We start from the raw sequence: 18,911 nt of genomic DNA on the forward strand, positions 1-18,911 counted from the left end.
TAATAATTAATTAACTTTACTTAATTAATTTAATCACAATTTACTTAATCTTATTTATCTACTAATAAAAAAAGTGGATTCCATCATGAAATTCCACTATCCACTATTAACAATTGCTCTTTTGCTCTATTAGCTAATTAAAATCTATAGCAATTAAACTTTTACCATTTTTACGATTTAATCCTTATACTTTAATTAACTATCAATTTAATAAAATTACTTAATTTTATTTATCTACTAATCAAACAAAGTGGATTCCATCATGAAATTCCACTATCCACTATTAACAATTGCTCTTTTGTTCTATTAGCTAATTAAAAATCTAAAGCGATTAAACTTTTACCATTTTTATGATTTAATCCTTATATTTTAATTAACTATCAATTTAAAAAAATTACTAGACCGAAATTCAATATACCATTAACTTAGACTCGTAAATATTAAATAATAATATTTACAGATTCGATCATCGAAAATAGGATTCTGAAATCACTGTTTTCGACACTATTAACTTTAGGATCGTTACATAAGTTTAGGCTAACAACATTAGTGTCGTGGTAGTAAGCCTATAGGAGCATAGAGTATGAATATGATTTGTAAGGCTATAGGAGCATAGAGTATGAATTGATTTGTAAGGGAAATAAGGTGTTAAGTTCTTCCCATATTGCACAACTTGAACTTCCCCATTATTCTTCCTTGGAGCCAAACTGTTTCTAGCTTTAGTTGTCTTTCCTACATCCATCTTTCTATTTTTAATAGCATTTTCAATTATTTCATTCAAAAATACCATATCCACAAAGGTCTTTATTGTATTTCAGATCAAAAGGTCATAATATGGACCTTTAAGTGTACTTACGAATAGTATGGTTATTTCCTTATCGAATAATTGTGGTTGAACCTCTACAACAGGGCCTCTCTATCACCGGGTATACTCTTTAAAACTTTTAATAGACTTTTTTTCTCCATATTTTGCAATGATAGGTGATCTTAAGTAATATACACCAAACACAATATGTTAGTACCAAGAAACAAAATCTCTAGTCCCAGACCTAGACAGGCTATTTTTGAATATATGCATAAGAAATTTCTCATTCCTTATGTGAGCAACCATCTTTCAATAGCACGTGGGGATGTGGACCAGGATCTTTTGACCCATCATACTTCTCAAAGTCAAGTGTCATAAACTTGAGCAGAATGACCCCATATGGGACCAAAAAGAAAGTATGTATGTGTCTATGGACCTATAAAAGTCCATATTCAATCTTTTCTCGACCATATCCATTTTTTGCAACTCTTTTTCAATCTTTGCCTCAAACATATTCAATTTCTCTAACTCCTTTAGATCATCTAATTTTGATACTTCAATTGTTTCATTTTTTTTTTTTTTGAGATAGGGATAGTTTACCTTGAAGTGGTGATTGAAATATGAAAATTTGTACTCCTAGGTGAGGATAAGAAACCTCACCTATAAAGTGTTGAGTTATTCCTTCATTTTTCTTGAGAATTTTAGATCTTGTCCATTTTAGTATTTTATTCTTCAGCCTTATTTCTAGTCTTAGAAGGGGTGTTGTAAGAATGAGAATCCTTAACTTTGAGGAAAAAGAAACCTTCTTTTAATCAATAAATCAAGTAATAAAATTTTATTAACAAGTACATAATAAAACAAATACATAAGTACGAGAGTACAAAACTATAAACATTTATTAGAGAAAAGAAATCACAATGTTATTAATTAAACAAAATTCCAGATCAATCTTTTGTTGCTACATATCCTTTTACAAAATTTTACAACACTAGTATTTTCAAAAAGAACTTTTATGATCCACTTGATAGTGTTGCTGGGCCTCTAGCAATTTAAGCAAAAGTCTTTTTTTTGGCTGGAGCGGTGTTTTATGGTCTAGCAATATCTTAATTCAATCATTCATTTCAACTTTAATAATTCTCATACAACACTATCATGCATTTTGCCCACTAAATTATTTTTTTCTTCTCGACGCTTGTTTGGAGTAGTAGTTAACTTTATCATTTCACATTCTTTTCTCTAATATTTTATTGAAAAAATATATTTTTTTAATTGGCCTGTAAGAGATCATTGTACCTTCATTCCAATTCAAGGACATTTCTCATCTAACATGTAATGTTCTTCCTTCCACCCCATAGCATGAGATCCAAAATAGTGTACTAACATGACATATTACCTTATGAAACACAACTAGACCATAAATTGCCAATGCACAACAGTTGTGTACCTTTGCCATCATTAGGACGTTGATTGATGAAGTATTGTAACACGCATACCATGGGATGACACATCTTTCCTTTCTCTTTAGTCATTCTATCAACTCGGGTAAGTTCAATTCCCATGAAATTGGCAAGTTGGTTTCTATATCCATATCCCCTCATTTTCTTCTACAACACTTTATTTAAACTCGAGAAGTCTTAAGTGCAACCATGCCAAGTTGGCACCATGTCTGCTTTACCAAACATGAAACACCTATAAAGTTAAGCACCAAGATATATTACGTTACAAAATACAGGCAAATCAAGTTTCTATAAGGGTAGGATTATGGGTTAATTACATATTTGGTCATGTAATTCGACTCCAAAGGATAAGGGCACCCGAATTGTAATTTAACATTATCCACGAAGGATAACATTCCCTTATTCCTCTCCCATCGCAGGCTTTAATAGGAAAGGGTTCAGTTCTAGGTGGTCATATTTCTCATGGCAATGCGAAGACAGCAGTCTCACAAATTCCACAATACTCTACTTCCATATAGTGGAACAACCCCAAGTTGATGTCTATTTTATGCAAGTGAATTGTGTGTGAAGAATCATTATGAGGGTTAGTTTGAAAGAAGGTAAATGCAAAAATTTAGATAAACTGGTATATACAGATAAATATATAATTCAACAAACCATACACACAAAACCTTGAGAACCCTAAGCACAAAGACTCATTCATGGCCAACTCTATAAATGGCCTCCTGTGAAGTCCCCAAACTGTTAGAAAGTGTAAAACAAAAATCTGACATGCTAGATGTGAATCACAAAAATCAAGATTCATGACTAATCTTTTTTAAACTAGTTCCGACTAGCCACCTACAATATCTATTCAATTTTATTCAAGGAATCCTGAAAACAACAATTTAAGTCTACTTTGTACAATTATGTGTGGAAAGAAATTAACACCCTTACGTTCATTTTCAATTCTCCAAAACAACTAAAAGTTGATATCCACTCCATGCCCCAGTTTTTTTTCCTAAAATGATTTATACCGAATTAATCAAAATAAAACTTGATTTTAAATAAAAAAAAATATTCAATTTATCCCCTCAAACACATTAACATTTAGTTTCTAATACTAAATTGAGAATTCAATTTAGTCCTAAAATTAAATATGAAACTGAAATCGTGTCCAAAACCATTTTGAATAAACTCAAAACTCCATTAACAATAGAAGACAAAATTTGGGTGAAGTGGGTATCAAATGGAAATATTTAAACGCAAAAGCGAGGCGAGTTGAGGGTGTACAAAATTCGTCCATCCCCCCGATGTCAAATTTTTGCCCTGATTCAGTACAAAACTTTCCTATACAGATGTTCATCCATCCCATGTAATGCATATCCAAATATAAATATGGAAATATGATACTCAAATTACGTTAGAATCTTGAAAAGAGAAATGATCAGCCCATACAAAATACATATTCGTTGAGTTCAAATAATATAGGTTGTACGATCATGTCCAAACTGCTGAATGGTTTAGTCATTCTCGCAGAATGTTTTTTTTTTTTTTTGGGGGGGGGGGGGGTTGCATTTACTTGAAAACAAATTTTCTAAATTTTTTATAGAATCATATCCAAATATGCGATGGAAAGTCCATAGCATTGATATCATGCATTTCTAGAAAGGTTTTTAAGAAAATATGCAATAAAAAAGCAAAACAAGTTTCAAAATTTGGAGTTCAATTTCAAATTGCAGACCTGCAATTAATCTGAAAAGCATATTTACAGACAACGTACATCCAGGCTGCATGAACGAAACCGGTACTGGAAACTGGATCCCATGTCCTGAGAAGAAACATCAGACCACAAGCTATTTACAGCTGAGTGGATTAGTACAATGCAAACAGCATACAAATCTTTATAATGCAGCAGAGTGAATATTAGAATATCTGACATGCATACTCGTATTGTCAAGAGCAACTTCATATAGCCTCTTGAGAGGACTGCATTTGTGCAAAGCACAATGTACTGGTAATCAGCTCACTCCTCTATATATAGCATTAGGTCGTAAGTCATCCATATTATCTATGCTTCTGTATCCATCGATATCCCTGAGACCTGTGTAGCCTCGACGGGCTAGATATTCACGGTAATCATCTTCTGTGTAAAAAATCTTGTCCTCAGTGTGGACTGGTATATGATCTGACTCATCATAGAGGCACACTTTTATAGCCAAACCTGAATGCAATAAGTTGAAAATACACAAAAAATAAGTGAAAAAAGAATGTTAGCAATAATGTGCACAAGACATGTTTGATAGCAAAATGAAGATGTCTTATAGTTAGACATCAATTCTGACCTTAACCCAACCTGGCCCAACTTGATTTGACCATAAAAAGTGGAAAACCCTAACAGAGAACGACCCAAACTCAAAATGCCAATCGCTAAATGACCCAAACTAAATTGTCTAAAGGCATCCCTGAAAATGTTACCTTCATCAAGGTGGAGCGTATAATTCCCTAAAGGCATTTCCCTGTCGAAACTGCGTACTATATTGTCTTCATCCTCCAACCAAAATGATCGCTTTGATCTCAATCCAAATGCAGATTTAATTGCCTCTCTAATGGCATCAGCAGTTCCATCTATACCGATCCTTCTGGTGTAGTCCCCGTACTTGACAGTTATAACCCTTCCTCCATATGACTGGCAGTCCCCACCTACCAAAAAGGGAGTAAAAGAAAACGAGAAGTCAATATACGAATTTTAATTGGATTTAAATTTTTCATCTTGGACAATATTTGGGAGATAACACTCCAAATTAAGAGTGTTTGCCACAATCACATTCATTTGAGCAAACATGAAGAAAAATGCCCCCATGATGGACCAACTAAACACCTGAATGTTATGCTACATGAAAAACCATCATAGACTTTGGTCAAACCGGTTCCATAAAAATTCTAATTTACAAAACTTACCATTTCCCGGGGTCTCTCTCCAATTCCAAGGAGGAACTCCACTCGCCGCAACTGCATCAGCTGCAGTGATAGCAAGAGGATGTCCATCATGATCTAAACGTCTTTCAAGATTAAGTGTCGGCCTACCACTAGCTGCACACCAAAAACATAAGTGAAGGAGATACATAACATTTCAAAGACACGCTATGGTGAATGGATAAAGACATGCTTCAGTAAAAAGTTATTTGCTACAGATCAGGCAGTCTGTAGAGTATATGGTTCTTTGTTTTAACAGAAATGTTAATTCAGTGTGGAAGTGCAGCAGAATGCAAAATCAACATGCTTTTCATTGTATAGCACCCCGATCTTATATATTCTCAGTAAAATAAAAACTCCACTGCAGTTGAAAACTAATTTAAAGCATAAGATTGTACAACCACATGAAGTCCATAAACAACATTTTAGCATTTAAGCCACTGAGAAAAACATGTATATTAGATGCAGATAAAGGTTAACAAAGGTGACACAAATATCACATATTTATGTACTGACATGACAAAATCCTTAAATGGAAAGATAAGGGCATAAAAGATAGGATACTTTGGAGGAAAAAGTAGAGTCTTAAGTTCAAAACAATGCATCCATTTTAACTAATAATATGATTAGCAGGTGAGAGTACCTAAAGATGGCCTAATGAATATGATAGAAAACAGGATATCTCTAATTATGCCTCAAAAAACTCCTAAATCCAGGTGAGAAATTGATGAGGTATATAAGGCTGATGAGATTAAGGCCATTGCATCCAACAAATTCCATGATTTTCCCAAATTAACTTGACAAAAATATTACAACAAGAATAAAGAAGTGGAAAAAAAAGCAAACTCGAATTACAACATACCTTCAACAGGACCAAATGAAATACCAGCATCCTCAAAACCTGCAAGAGGCAAATGATATCAGTGAAGATCATTAAAATCATGATAATAGAACGAATGACTTAATATATGTTGCAGGTTAAGTATAGGAACAATAAAACTATCACTCAGCCTACATAGGGAACCCCCCACCCCAAAAGAGAGAGATTGAAATCCCCAAAAGCCTGAAACTTATACACTGCTTTCAAAAAGCAATATGCAACAGCAAGATATGATGTCCAAGACAAAACCAGAAGAAACCAAGTAACTGTAGAATGAAGCTATGGAAAAATGGATGCGACAACATAAGACAACAGAAAGGAAATCGATAGACCATTATTGATAATCAACTCTACCTAAATAAGATTTTAATTCTTAATATACTTACATTCTCTTCCATACTCCTATTGATGGTTGTATTCTAAACTTCAAAGAAACCAGAGAAGCCTACAGTTATGAAATATCTTGGGGTTTTCTTTGCAGAATACTTGCTCATGATCTACCGAGCATGATTTCTGCTTCAAGTATCATGAATGCCATATTGTATTTTGAAACGCAAATTTGTTCTTTAGACACGATGTGTTGCTTTGAAAGCATATATAATACGTATTATAAATTTAGCCATCTAAACTCCACATAAAGATATCATTTAATAGCAACATCTTTTTGTTGGTACCAACTTCACAAAGATACATGAATGCAAACAAACCTTCTTGTAAAGCACCCAATATAATCATCAACAAAAATAGAAGCGGACTCGAAGTCATGTTAAATCAAATAAATTCCTATAGTTAAATAACTGAAAGTAATGGGCTTCTCTTTTCCCTTGACAGTAGCAACTCATAATAACCTCTTTAAGTCACTTTAGGAAGTAACTCTCAACATATTCAACCTCAAAAATTACAGCAGCTTTAAGACATGCTCAACTATTTATTTCTCTTGGAGTATCAGTGTCCAACTCCAACACAGTTTCAAACATAGATACAGGAATATCATTTTCTAAGAACCCACCAATAGCAATTAATAATACCCTCTTAATTCCCTAATTAGAAAGTAACTTGCAAACAAAATTAACCTCAAAATTTACAACAGCTTCAAGACATGCAACCCTCTTGAAGTATCCCTGTGCAACACATTTTCAAACATGGATACAAGGATATTGTGTTCTAAGGACCCAACAACAGCAACTCATAATTCCCTCTTTAGAAAGTAACTTTCAACAACTTCAAACTCAGGAAATTATAGCAGCTTTAGGCCATGCCCCCACTCTTCATTTTTCATTGCTTATCCATATCCAATACTCATGCCCCCCACATTTCAAACATGGATATACGGATGTCATCTTCTAAGGACACACAAAAAACATGGAAAAAGAGAGAGTAAAAATTGGATATATTGTATTACTCAGGCACCCGTACCTGACACTCACATGAATGTTATTTAACATAAGAGCATTTACCTTGAAAATCCATTAAAGCCAAAACACCCAAAACAGATGTTTGAATAAAAATAAAGGCTTTACGAAGAATACCCATTAATAGCCCACGAAGAATTGAACAAAAAATTCTCCACTTTCTAAAATGGAAAAAGAAAATAAGACATACCCTTATCAGCGAAATGCATAAAGGAATCGGGTTTAGGAGGAGGAGTCGGACTCTTGTAGGCATTTTTGGTCCTCTCCCTTAAAATCTCTTCAATTTCCTTATAATAAGACATCTTGGCCGACCCACTCCCTCTGTCCTGATGCTTAGCTTTCTTGAACTCTTTCAACAAGTTCCTCCACTTGTCGGTACACATAGTGGGGGATCTATCGAACCCTTTCTCTTTCATCTTAGCGGAAATCTGCTCCCACAAGTGCTTGTTGGATTTGGAAGTATTGAAAAGGCCATCCATTTCTCTTCGGAAGCCGATAAGGCTACGGGTTTCGTCTTGAACCCATGTCTCGGCTCGTTTCTTGGGGGCTTTGACTTCAGGATCTTCGCCGCTGCTTTCACCTAAGATCATTTGCTGTTGCTGTTGTTGGTGTTGGTGGTGGTGGTGAGGAGGAGGAGGGTGGTGGTGGTGGTGGTGAGGTGGCAAATCCCCATTGGAGGTGACCTCGATGATCATGTCACGGGGGGCAGCGGCGGGACCTTCCTCTTTGTATAAGTCAATAGGACGGGGTTTCTCCGATAAGTACATGGTTGTTTTGAATCTGAAGAAGAAGAAAGCGTAGAGTAAAGGTTTGGGGAGTTTGAGAGTGAGCGTATGATAATTTATTGTTTTCAAAGTGGACTTCCCTTTTCTTTCTCTTTGCCTTTGGGCGTTGCATTTGCTTTGCCTTTTTGCCCCTATTCTCTTTCCATTATTTTCTCTTCTAAACAATAAAATAACCCAATCCATTTAATCAGTATTATGATAAACACAGTTGAATCGCGGTGAGGTTATTTATTTTATCGTTATAATTTATAAAATGTATGTTTATATTATTATTTATTTATTTGTATATATATTTAATTTTTCATGGTTGAATTGAGAAGAGATGTTTTGAGATTAGTTTTAGAAGTTATAAAATATATGTTTTATATTTTACTATATATCTGTGTATATTATTTTTTAATTTTTTATAATTGAATTAACAACTATGGTTTTAGTGATTCTACCCAAACAAATTCTTAGGGTAGAATCGGTTTGAAATCCTACTCTATCTCTTTAAGGAAACTTAGATGAAATATGAGATTAGTAGGGATAAAATAATATATTTTTTTGAGTAAAATTAAATAATGGATTACATACAAATATTCATAAATAAATTATTAGGAGTGCTTTTAATAATATATACATTAATGGGGTGAAATTTATTAAATTTCATTTACTGAATCTGTCAATTCTCAAGTTTGGAAAATCAACAAACTTGTGACGAATTTTTGCATGGGATCTAGGCATTTCTGGATTGAGATGTCTTTATGGCATTCAAAGATCTCTCTTAGCTTTGAAACGCACTTTGAATCACTTGATTTCGAGTTCGGGAGCTCAAGTTATGACTGTTTTAATAAAGATTACGCAAGCAAAATTTCTAGATGTGATTATGACGGGAATTACGAGTTTCAGGTTTTTAATTTAAATCATATTGGGTTTAAGTTTTGAGCTTAATTTTATTATATATATGAGCTCAATATTGTATTTATCATTTTATATTATTTTACGATTCTGAATTTTTAATAATTATTAAGTAATTTAAGTTATTTAGGAGTTTTATATCAATAAGAAAGTTTAATTTAAAACTATTTCTTGTTTAGATTAATTAGAGTTCTAGTATACATAAGAGTTTTATTTAGAATTATTTAGCTAGCCTATATATAGGCATTTGCATTGTACACAAATCACACAATTCATTATTATGCAACTTCTCTTTTATTTTTAATAAATTCTCTTTGAGTTTTTCTTTTCAAGAATTTCTCTTGAGTTTCTTTTAAAAGAGTTTTAATAATCTTTTCAGATTGTAGGGATTATCTTCAAATTTATTCTTGCCAAGTTTTCTATCTTGTAGGGAAAATTAGAGCTACTTGAAGGAGGTTGTGGTTCTTCGTATATTCAAGGCTTCTTAGGACATCTATATACCACATTTTATCTTTCCTTCTATCTTCTTTATTTCTTCCTTTTTGTTCTAACCGTAGATTTATTATTTTGTTTTAATTATCTTAGTTATTTATTTTAATTGTTTTATCTTACCTAGATTTGATTGCATTTTAGGTTGTGTCAAAATCCAAATTTCTTTCCCAACATCTAGAGCCCTAAGTCAAATTTGAGACTTGAACAAATTTTATGATCCGCTTCTGCATTCATCCGCCCTATTCTTTATCATTTCTTTCAAGAGCTCTTTAATCTCCAAAGGGTCCTTTATCACTCGATAGATCCACTTTCGTTAAAGCATTTGCTATTCGGTTAGTCTCTCTAAGAACGTATTTCAAGCACCATTTCTCTTCAAAGGCTAAAATTTGTTGAATCTTTCTTATTGGAGTGCTTTTTGAACCTTCAATATTATTCTCGCAAATAGATATAACATTCTCGAGATTATCCGACTGAATGATGACCTCGTCATTTCCTTATTTTTGAAGAAGAAGTAAGAAATCCAATATGCCCTAGAGCTTAAAAACCGCGACTGAACATTTCCCCAAGAAGCTATTATAGCCCAAGATCTAGTTCCTCTTCCCATCACATATTACTCCACCTGTAGCAGAGAAACTAGAACTAGAGTGAACAACACCATTAGTATTAAGGTAAAAACACATGCCTGAATTCAGATGAACGGAAGTCTACTTTGTACTAATCTCCAACGCTTCATTGTGGGCAGAGATAAAATGTTTCACCCAGCTATACGAAACTCTAACGATTTCCTCTAGATTCATAAATTTCCTTTGGAAAATGATCAAGTTGTGATTTTTCCAAATGCACCATAGAATTAGCCCGATGCAACAGGCCCAAGTTGAATCACTCATATTGTTGGCAGATTATGCTAGCAAATTCGAGAATAACCACTCCGAAATATTACCAACAAAAAAGCGTCCAAGATGATTGGGAGGGATGATTTGATGCCAAATTTCCTTCGCAAAGGAACAATCCCTAAGGACATGTAAAATGTCCTCAATAATATGACCATAAAAATGGCACGACTCATCTTGCGCAATACCCCTCCTAACCTTTTTGGAATTAGTTAATAGTCTTTGTTTTAAGATTAACCAGATGAACTATCTAACTCGTTGGAGGCCCAAGATTTTCCAAATAGTATTCCAATTACCATCCTTTGGATTTCAAGACTCCTCCTTAAGCATACAATAAACACTTTTTGTGACATCCCTAAATTGACCCTAGTCGGAAAGTGGTTTCGGGACCACTAAACCGAGTCATAATAATAATTAACCATCATAATTGATGCTCATTATATGTATATATGCATGTGTGAAAATTTCATGTTTGGATTTTGTTAATTGTAAGTGAATTTTTATCAAATAGGACTTATGTGAGAAAATTTAGAAATGTGCTAGGCAAATGTAAGGTGGCCTATTAATACATGTGGGAAAGTGTTGTCCTTGCATGTCAAATTAGCCAAAATGAAGCATGATGGCCGGCCATACTATGGGTGGAAACATGTCTCCAACATGTTAGACTAGTGATGCATGTAGGAAACAATAAATTAAGAAAGTTAGCATTAAAGAAATGGAAAAAAGAAAATGATGATAACAAAAAAAAAAAAAGAGTGTGGATGCTTCCCCCTTGCATACATGAGAGAAACAAAACAAAGAAAGAAAGAAAAAAAATGTTCATTCTCTCATTTTCTCCTTGCTTAGCCGAATGTACTAAGAAGAAAGGGGGGGAAGCTTGAGAAAATCAGCCATGGGAGTTTGCTAGACTAAGGTATGTTGATGTTATCCATGAGATTTATGCATGTTTTTAGTTGATAGTTTGAGTTCCACCTAACCCATGGTCTAAACCTTTACCATGAAATGGGGATGATATTCGGCCATGGGTGTTGTCTTCTTGGTATCATTGATGTTTGATGTTTGATGTTGTGGTGGTGAGGCATGAAGATGAGTCAAGGTTCAACTAAGGTGGATTTGTGGATGTTATTTGCATGCTAAAGGTAAAGCTTGTAATGATGCATGGTATGGTGTTGTATGGCATTTGGCCATGGTAGGAAATAAAAGGAAACTATGTTCGTTGTTCATGTCATTTGAATGAGAAGTGCTAGTAAGGTGAAGTACAAATGTTAGTGTTTGATTTACTAGTGTATATATGCATACTAGCCTAGTTGTGAACTTGAATCAAATTGGTGTTAAGTCGATACAAGCGACCCTACTTGTTGAATGTATCAAGTGTGGAAATCGGCCTTAACATGAATGTGTATGTTCGGCCACATGAACGAATACATATGTTGATGTGTATATTTGGCCTTAGGTAGCCTATTGAGGGCCTTAGCTTTTCCTTGATGCTTGAATGAATTGTATTGAATTGCTTGATGTAATATAAAATGTGCATGACCAATGTGTATCCAAGCAAAAGGGTGGCCATATGACCATTTAAACTCCTTGTCATATTCGGCCATAAGCTAGCATAATGAGGTTTTAATAAGTTAAATTTGTGTGAACTAGCTCAAGAACTCAAAGGATCAAAGTTGGACAAGGGGAAAGACAAAGTAATTGAATAGCCATTGAAAACGTGCGACAACATCCGAGGTAAGTCATTAAGCATATATTTGGTATTGATTTAAATGATCATAATATATATGCAATTGTGTTTAATGAATTGATGTGTAAATGAAAATGTATGTGTATGGAATGATGCCATTGTTGAATGTATAAAGGCAGCAAAATGCATAAGGTATTGGTCACGGCACTAAGTGTGCGGGTATAAATGGACACGGTGACAAGATTGGCACTAAGTGTGCGGGTTTAAAATTGTACAGCACTAAGTGTGCGAGTTTGATTCTATAGCACTAAGTGTGCGAGCTGAAAATATATAGCACTAAGTGTGCGGATTCACTATATGCTCTTGTATTACAATTGGCACTGAGTGTGCGACATTATCGAGTTAATCCGGACAGCGAATCGGGTAAGTACCTTGAGCTCATGACGAATAGGCAATATGTTCATGCTCGGGGTTGAGCTTGGTAAGCTTTAAATCTATGTGATGATTGCAATTGTGTGATTGTGGTGAAAATGAGTTAGTGTGTGAAAATGCCTCAAATATCTTATCGTATAAATATGAAATGTGGATGTATGGCTTGGTATGAGATTGAACCGAAAGGTCCGAGGAATTATGGTATAGTTCCGATATGGATGAAGTACCTAGCCTTGTTTCATTGTTTCACTTTGTGATGAATTTAGCTAATGGATAATTGTAAAGTGCTTATGACTTACTGAGTTATAAACTCACTCGGCGTTTTCTTGTCACCCATTTTAGGTCTCTTGGACTCGTATTGTTGCGTGCTCGGAACCGCCGTTGAAGTCATCACACCGGCTGAAATATTTTGGTATTGTCTTCGTTGTTGAAGAACATTTGGCATGTATAGGCTATTATATTTTGTTGAACTGTGGGTTGTAAACTTTAAGCCATGTGAAAATGGCCTATGTGGTCGTCGAGTGGGATGCTAGAACCTATAGCCACGAGTCTTAGAAACTTTAATTTTGATAAGGTGGCCATAATTTGTGTCATGTTTGATGGATGATTAAGGCCAAGGAAAGATTCATGAAATTGGCATAGTCTCTGCAGTAACTGTTGCGGACAGCAGCAGTGAGGTGAGATTGAAAAATCACTAAAAATAGTAGAAGTAGAATTAAATAGTGAATAAATTATGCAATTGAACCTTGATGAATCTAGTTTAATATGGATGGAACGAAACGACCATATGAGCAGTATATTGAGAGATATTAAAGTTCTCGTGAGACAGGGCCAGAACGGTTTCTGGGTCCCCTGTCGTGACTTTGAAAATTTACTATAAATTATCCAGAAAGAATTAGAAGTCATGCCTTATATGTGCAGATTCCATTTTGAGTCTAGTTTCATTAGAAACAAACGGAACCAGTATTAAAGCCCTGTACAGAGAGATATTCAAGTTTTAACGTGCGAAGGTCAGTGTAGTCGACTTCTGTAACATTGGTGACTTTAACTAATAAACTGTACCAATTGGCCCAACCAAAAATTCTAAAAATAAATCCATGGATAGATATATGAGTCTAAATTCAGGGAAAATTTACGGAATCAGTTTCTGAGTTTCGAAACTCGAGATATGATTTTTATGGCGACAGTGACGCAGCATTTCCAGCCTGTCTGGAAATGCCAAATTGGTTGGTACCTTGAGAAGATTTGGCCCATTAACCCCTCGTGTCCGACACCGGCGACGGTCACGGGTTCGGGGTGTTACATTTCATTGGTATCAAAGCTATGGTTTAGTCGGTTCTAGGACTACCATAGCGCGTGTGAGTCTAGCTATACATGCCAAATTGTTAGTGCTTAATAATGTGATGACTTCTGACGGTTGAAATTTTTTGTTTTGATTAGCAATGGAACCCGGGTAGAGACCCTTGGCGGATGACGTTGAAAGTGTAGCGGCTGCTCGCGCAAGGGACACCGCCTGCTGAGCCTCGATCATCCGCGAATAATCAAAATGAAGGGCGAAACAAGCCTTCTTCACCATGATGAATGAGTGGGTCGCGCAATATGCCCGAACCAACCCGGCTGTCCAACCATTCCCGAATTTAAATACTCCACCCCAAGAGCCCGCAATGCCTCCGATTCTTCGATCCCGTGAGGTGAGTAAACCACCGTGGACTTGATTAGGAAGCGTGGGGCGAGGAGTTCAAGGCCATAGTTCTTGATGATCTTTGAAAAGGCCGAGTTCTGGCTCGATAACACCATTAGAGTGTTAGATGAACTGTCATGCACACCCGATGAATGTCTTAAGTGTGCTATATCCTTGTTGCGAGACTCAGCTTACTATTGGTGGAGGACTTTAATTTCCATAGTCCCAAATGAACGAGTTACTTGGGATTTCTTTCAATCCGAATTTCGAAAGAAATACATTAGTCAACGGTTCATCGATCGAAGCGTAAGGAATTCTTGGAACTCAAGCAAGGCGGGATGATCAGATCTCGAATCTGAACATGAGTTCGTAAGACTTAGTCGGTATGCTCGGGAGTGTGTGGCTGATGAGGTTGCGATGTGCAAAAGATTTGAAGAAGGATTGAATGAAGAGTTAAAGTTACTAGTGGGAATTTTGGAGATAAAGGAGTTCGTGACACTAGTCGAGCGAGCTCGCAAGGCGGAAGAACTTGGGAAGGAGAAGAAGAAGGCTGAATTTGAAGCAAGAGATTACCGTAAAAGATCGACGAGTAAAGCTCCGTTCTCGGTGTAAAGAGATTCGGGGAGGACACCGAGAAGTCGAGGACATTGCGGAATTTCCATTAGAGCCCGACCATTGACGGACTCTCGAGCTACTTCAGTAGCTAGTGTGGGCAATAATCGTCAAGAGAGACCTGAATGCCCCAATGTGGAAGACGACACCTAGGTGAATGTTGGGGTAAGTCATTAATAGGGCTGTTATGGATGCGGTTCAAGGACCACTTCATTAGAGATTGCACTGAGCTAGATGAGAGGAATAAGACGCAGGTGCAAGACCTAGTGGAACGACAATGGAGGTAGGCCCCGAGAATCTCTGGAGGTAGGGGTGGTAATCAGAGAGGAGCCTCTAATACGGCTGTCCGATCCGAGACCCGTGCTCCTGCTAGAGCATATGCCATCCGCGCACGAGAGGAGGCATCCTCCCCTGACGTTATCACTGGTACTTTTACTCTCTTTGATACTATTGTGATTGCATTGATTGACCCCGGCTCTACTCACTCATATGTATGTGAAACCTTAGCATCCAGTAAGACTCTACCTGTTGAGTCTACTGAGTTCGTAATTCGAGTGTCAAACCCTTTGGGTCAATACGTGCTCGTTGATAAAGTGTGCAAGAGATGCCCCCTAATAATTCGAGAATCTGCTTTCCTACCGATCCGATGCTTCTACCATTTCATGAATTCGATGTTATTCTTGGTATGGATTGGTGACCGTACATGATGCGATGGTGGATCGCAAAGGAAAACCATTGATTTGAGGAGTGCAAATAATGAGGTAGTCCGAGTCGAGTCTACTGATTTAAAAGGAGCGCCAGTGATAATATCTTCTATGACCGCTCGGAGGTATGTGAAAAAGGGGTGTGAAACATACCTTGCGTATGTGTTTGGAAGTAAAGAGACGGAAAGGAAACTCGAATCGGTACCAGTGGTTTGTGAGTATTCAGATGTTTTTCCTGAGGAGTTACCGGGATTGCCACCGGTTCGAGAAGTGGAATTCGGCATCGAAGTTGTACCGGGTACTACGCCGATTTCAATAGCCCCGTATCGTATGGCATTAACGGAATTAAAGGAATTGAAGGTTCAATTGCAAGAATTGACGGATAGAGGTTTCGCTCGACCGAGTTTTTCTCCATGGGCGCTTTGTATTGTTTGTGAAGAAGAAGGACGGAACCATGAGGTTGTGCATCGACTATCGTCAACTCAATAAAGTGACGATAAAGAATAAATATCCATTGCCACGAATTGACGATTTGTTTGATCAATTAAAGGGAGCCTCGGTGTTTTCAAAGATAGATTTGAGGTCGGGGTACTATCAGTTGAGGGTCCGAGAATCGGACATACCCAAAACCGCTTTTAGAACGAGGTACGGTCACTACGAATTCTTGGTGATGCCGTTTGGGTTCACTAATGCCCCTGCGGTGTTTATGGATTTAATGAATAGAATTTTCGAGCCATACTTGGATCGGTTCGTAGTTGTATTTATCGATGACATTTTGGTCTATTCGAGAGATGAAACTAAACATCTTGAACACCGAGGCTAGTGTTGCAAATCTTACGAGATAAGCAGTTATACGCAAAGTTCAGTAAATGTGAATTTTGGTTGAAAAAGGTTAGCTTTTTGGGGCACGTGGTGTCCGCATCGGGTGTCAGGGTGGACCCAAACAAAATTCTGGCCATAGTCGATTGGAAACCACCAAGGAATGTTACCGAAGTTAGGAGCTTTTTGGGGCTTGCCGGTTATTACCGACGATTTGTAAAAGGTTTCTCGACGATAGCCACGCCAATGACGAAGCTACTCCAAAAGGATGTTAAGTTCGAATGGACGGAGAAATGTCAGAAAAGTTTCGATCAATGAAAGCTTATTTGATGAAGCCCCAATTCTAGTGCAACCCGAATCGGGCAAAGAGTTTGTCATTTATAGTGACGCATCCCTACTTGGGTTGGGTTGCGTATTGATGCAAGAAGGGCGAGTTGTGGCCTATGCGTCAAGACAATTAAAGCCACATGAGAAAAATTATCCGACCCATGATCTCGAATTGGCTGCCATCGTATTCGCCTTAAAGATATGGCGACATTACTTATTTGGTGAGAAGTGCCATGTGTATTCGGATCACAAAAGTCTCAAATATTTGATGACCCAAAGAGACTTAAATCTGCAACAAAGGCGATGGCTCGAGTTGTTAAAAGATTATGAGCTCGTCATTGATTATCACCCGGGAAGGGCTAATGTGGTTGCGGATGCCTTAAGCCGAAATCACTTTGTTTGCTTTATGACGATGAATGTACACTTGTCTATCCTACCCGACAATGTGTTAGTAGCTGAATTGAAAGCCAAACCATTATTGATACGTCAAATTCGTGAAGCTCGAAAAGTCGACGATGAGTTGGTTGCAAAAGCGGGATGAGTGTGTTCGAATAAGGACTCGAATTTCAAATCGATGATGACGATTGTTTGAGGTTCAAGTCGTCTGTATTCCAAAGAATTGAACTTATTCCAATAATTTTGAATGAAGCCCATTGTAGCCGAATGGCAATCCACCCGAGAGTACGAAGATGTACAACGATTTGAAACGTCGGTTTGGTGGCATGGTATGAAACGAGACATCTCGATTTTGTTTGAGATGTTTAATATGTCAACAAGTGAAAGCGGAACATCAAGTGCCTTGAGATTACTTCACCGATCACGATACCCGAGTGGAAATGGGATCGAGTCACAATGGACTTTGTATCCGGACCGCCATTGTCGGTGAGTAAGAAGGATGCGATTTGGGTCGTTGTCGATAGACCGACTAAGTCGGCTCACTTTATCCCGTGCGTCACGGATTTTTCAATGGACAAACTAGCCAATTGTACGTTTCTCAGTTGTGAGATTACACGGGTGCCTATTTCCATCGTGTCGGATAGAGATCCGAGATTTACCTCGCGATTTTGGAAGAAGTTGCAAGAAGCTTTGGGTACCAAGTTGCATTTCAAAGACCGCTTTCACCCCAAACCGATGGTCAATCCGAACGGATAATTCAAATACTCGAGGATATGTTGAGATGTTGTATCCTTGAGTTTAGTGGTTCATGGAGCAGTATCGCCTTTGATTGAATTCGCACAACAATAGCTTTCAATCAAGTATTAAGATGGCGCCTTACGAGGCTTTATACTGATCGTAAATGCCGTACCCCATTATTCTGGATGAACTTAGTAAAGGTAAATTCTTGAGGTTGATTTGGTTAAGGATGCCGAGCAAAGAGTTCGAGTAATTCGTGAAAGTTTGAAAGTCGCTTCGGATCGCCAAAAGTCGTATGCGGATTTGAAAAGAAAAGATATTGAATATCGGGTTGGAGACAAGGTCTTTCTCAAAGTTTCACCTTGGAAGAAGGTGCTTAGATTTGGTCGTAAGGGCAAATTGAGTCCGAGGTTCATCGGGCCATATGAAGTATCCGAACGAGTTGGGCGATCGCATATCGATTAATTTTGCCCCGAGCTCGAAAGGATTCACAATGTTTTTCATGTCTCGATGCTTGACGATATAGGTCGATCCATCGCACGTAATTGCTCCATCCGAGATTGAGATTCACCTAATTTGAGCTATGAAGAGGAACCGGTTCGCATTATGAGGCGGAAGTAAAAGAGTTGCGCAATAGGAAAATCCCGTTAGTGAAGGTGTTGTGGCATAAACACGGAATGGAAGAAGCCACTTGGGAACTTGAGGACTCTATGAAAGAGCGATACCGAGCCTATTTACTGGTAAGATTTTGGGGACGAAAATTTCTTAAGTGGGGAGAGTTGTGACAGCCCTAAATTGACCCTAGTCGGAAAGTGGTTTGGGACCACTAAACCGAGTCATAATAATAATTAACCATCATAATTGATGCTCATTATATGTATATATGCATGTGTGAAAATTTCATGTTTGGATTTTGTTAATTGTAAGTGAATTTTTATCAAA

General features: G+C 37.0%; 1 protein-coding gene across 2 annotated transcripts; it reads right to left on the reverse strand.

Moving 5' to 3' along the window:
• Positions 1 to 3,914: 3,914 nt before the first annotated feature.
• LOC108453814 (trihelix transcription factor GT-1-like) lies at positions 3,915 to 8,509 on the reverse strand. Of its 2 annotated transcripts, XR_008283179.1 has the most exons (6): positions 7,700 to 8,509; positions 6,080 to 6,118; positions 5,203 to 5,334; positions 4,720 to 4,944; positions 4,190 to 4,465; positions 3,915 to 4,072 (listed from the first exon to the last, which is right to left on the reverse strand). XR_008283179.1 is itself a non-coding variant. In XM_017752132.2 (5 exons), the coding sequence occupies exons 1-5, from the start codon at positions 8,475 to 8,477 to the stop codon at positions 4,263 to 4,265; spliced, it is 1,377 nt and encodes a 458-aa protein (XP_017607621.2). In that variant the 5' UTR covers positions 8,478 to 8,509; the 3' UTR covers positions 3,915 to 4,262. The 2 variants fall into 2 exon arrangements, 1 of the variants encoding a protein (XP_017607621.2); XM_017752132.2 differs by having other exon boundaries at positions 3,915 to 4,465.
• Between the last annotated feature and the right edge of the window lie 10,402 nt (positions 8,510 to 18,911).

The sequence above is a fragment of the Gossypium arboreum genome, chromosome 5 (assembly GCF_025698485.1).
Source record: "Gossypium arboreum isolate Shixiya-1 chromosome 5, ASM2569848v2, whole genome shotgun sequence".
Lineage (NCBI taxonomy): Eukaryota > Viridiplantae > Streptophyta > Magnoliopsida > Malvales > Malvaceae > Gossypium > Gossypium arboreum.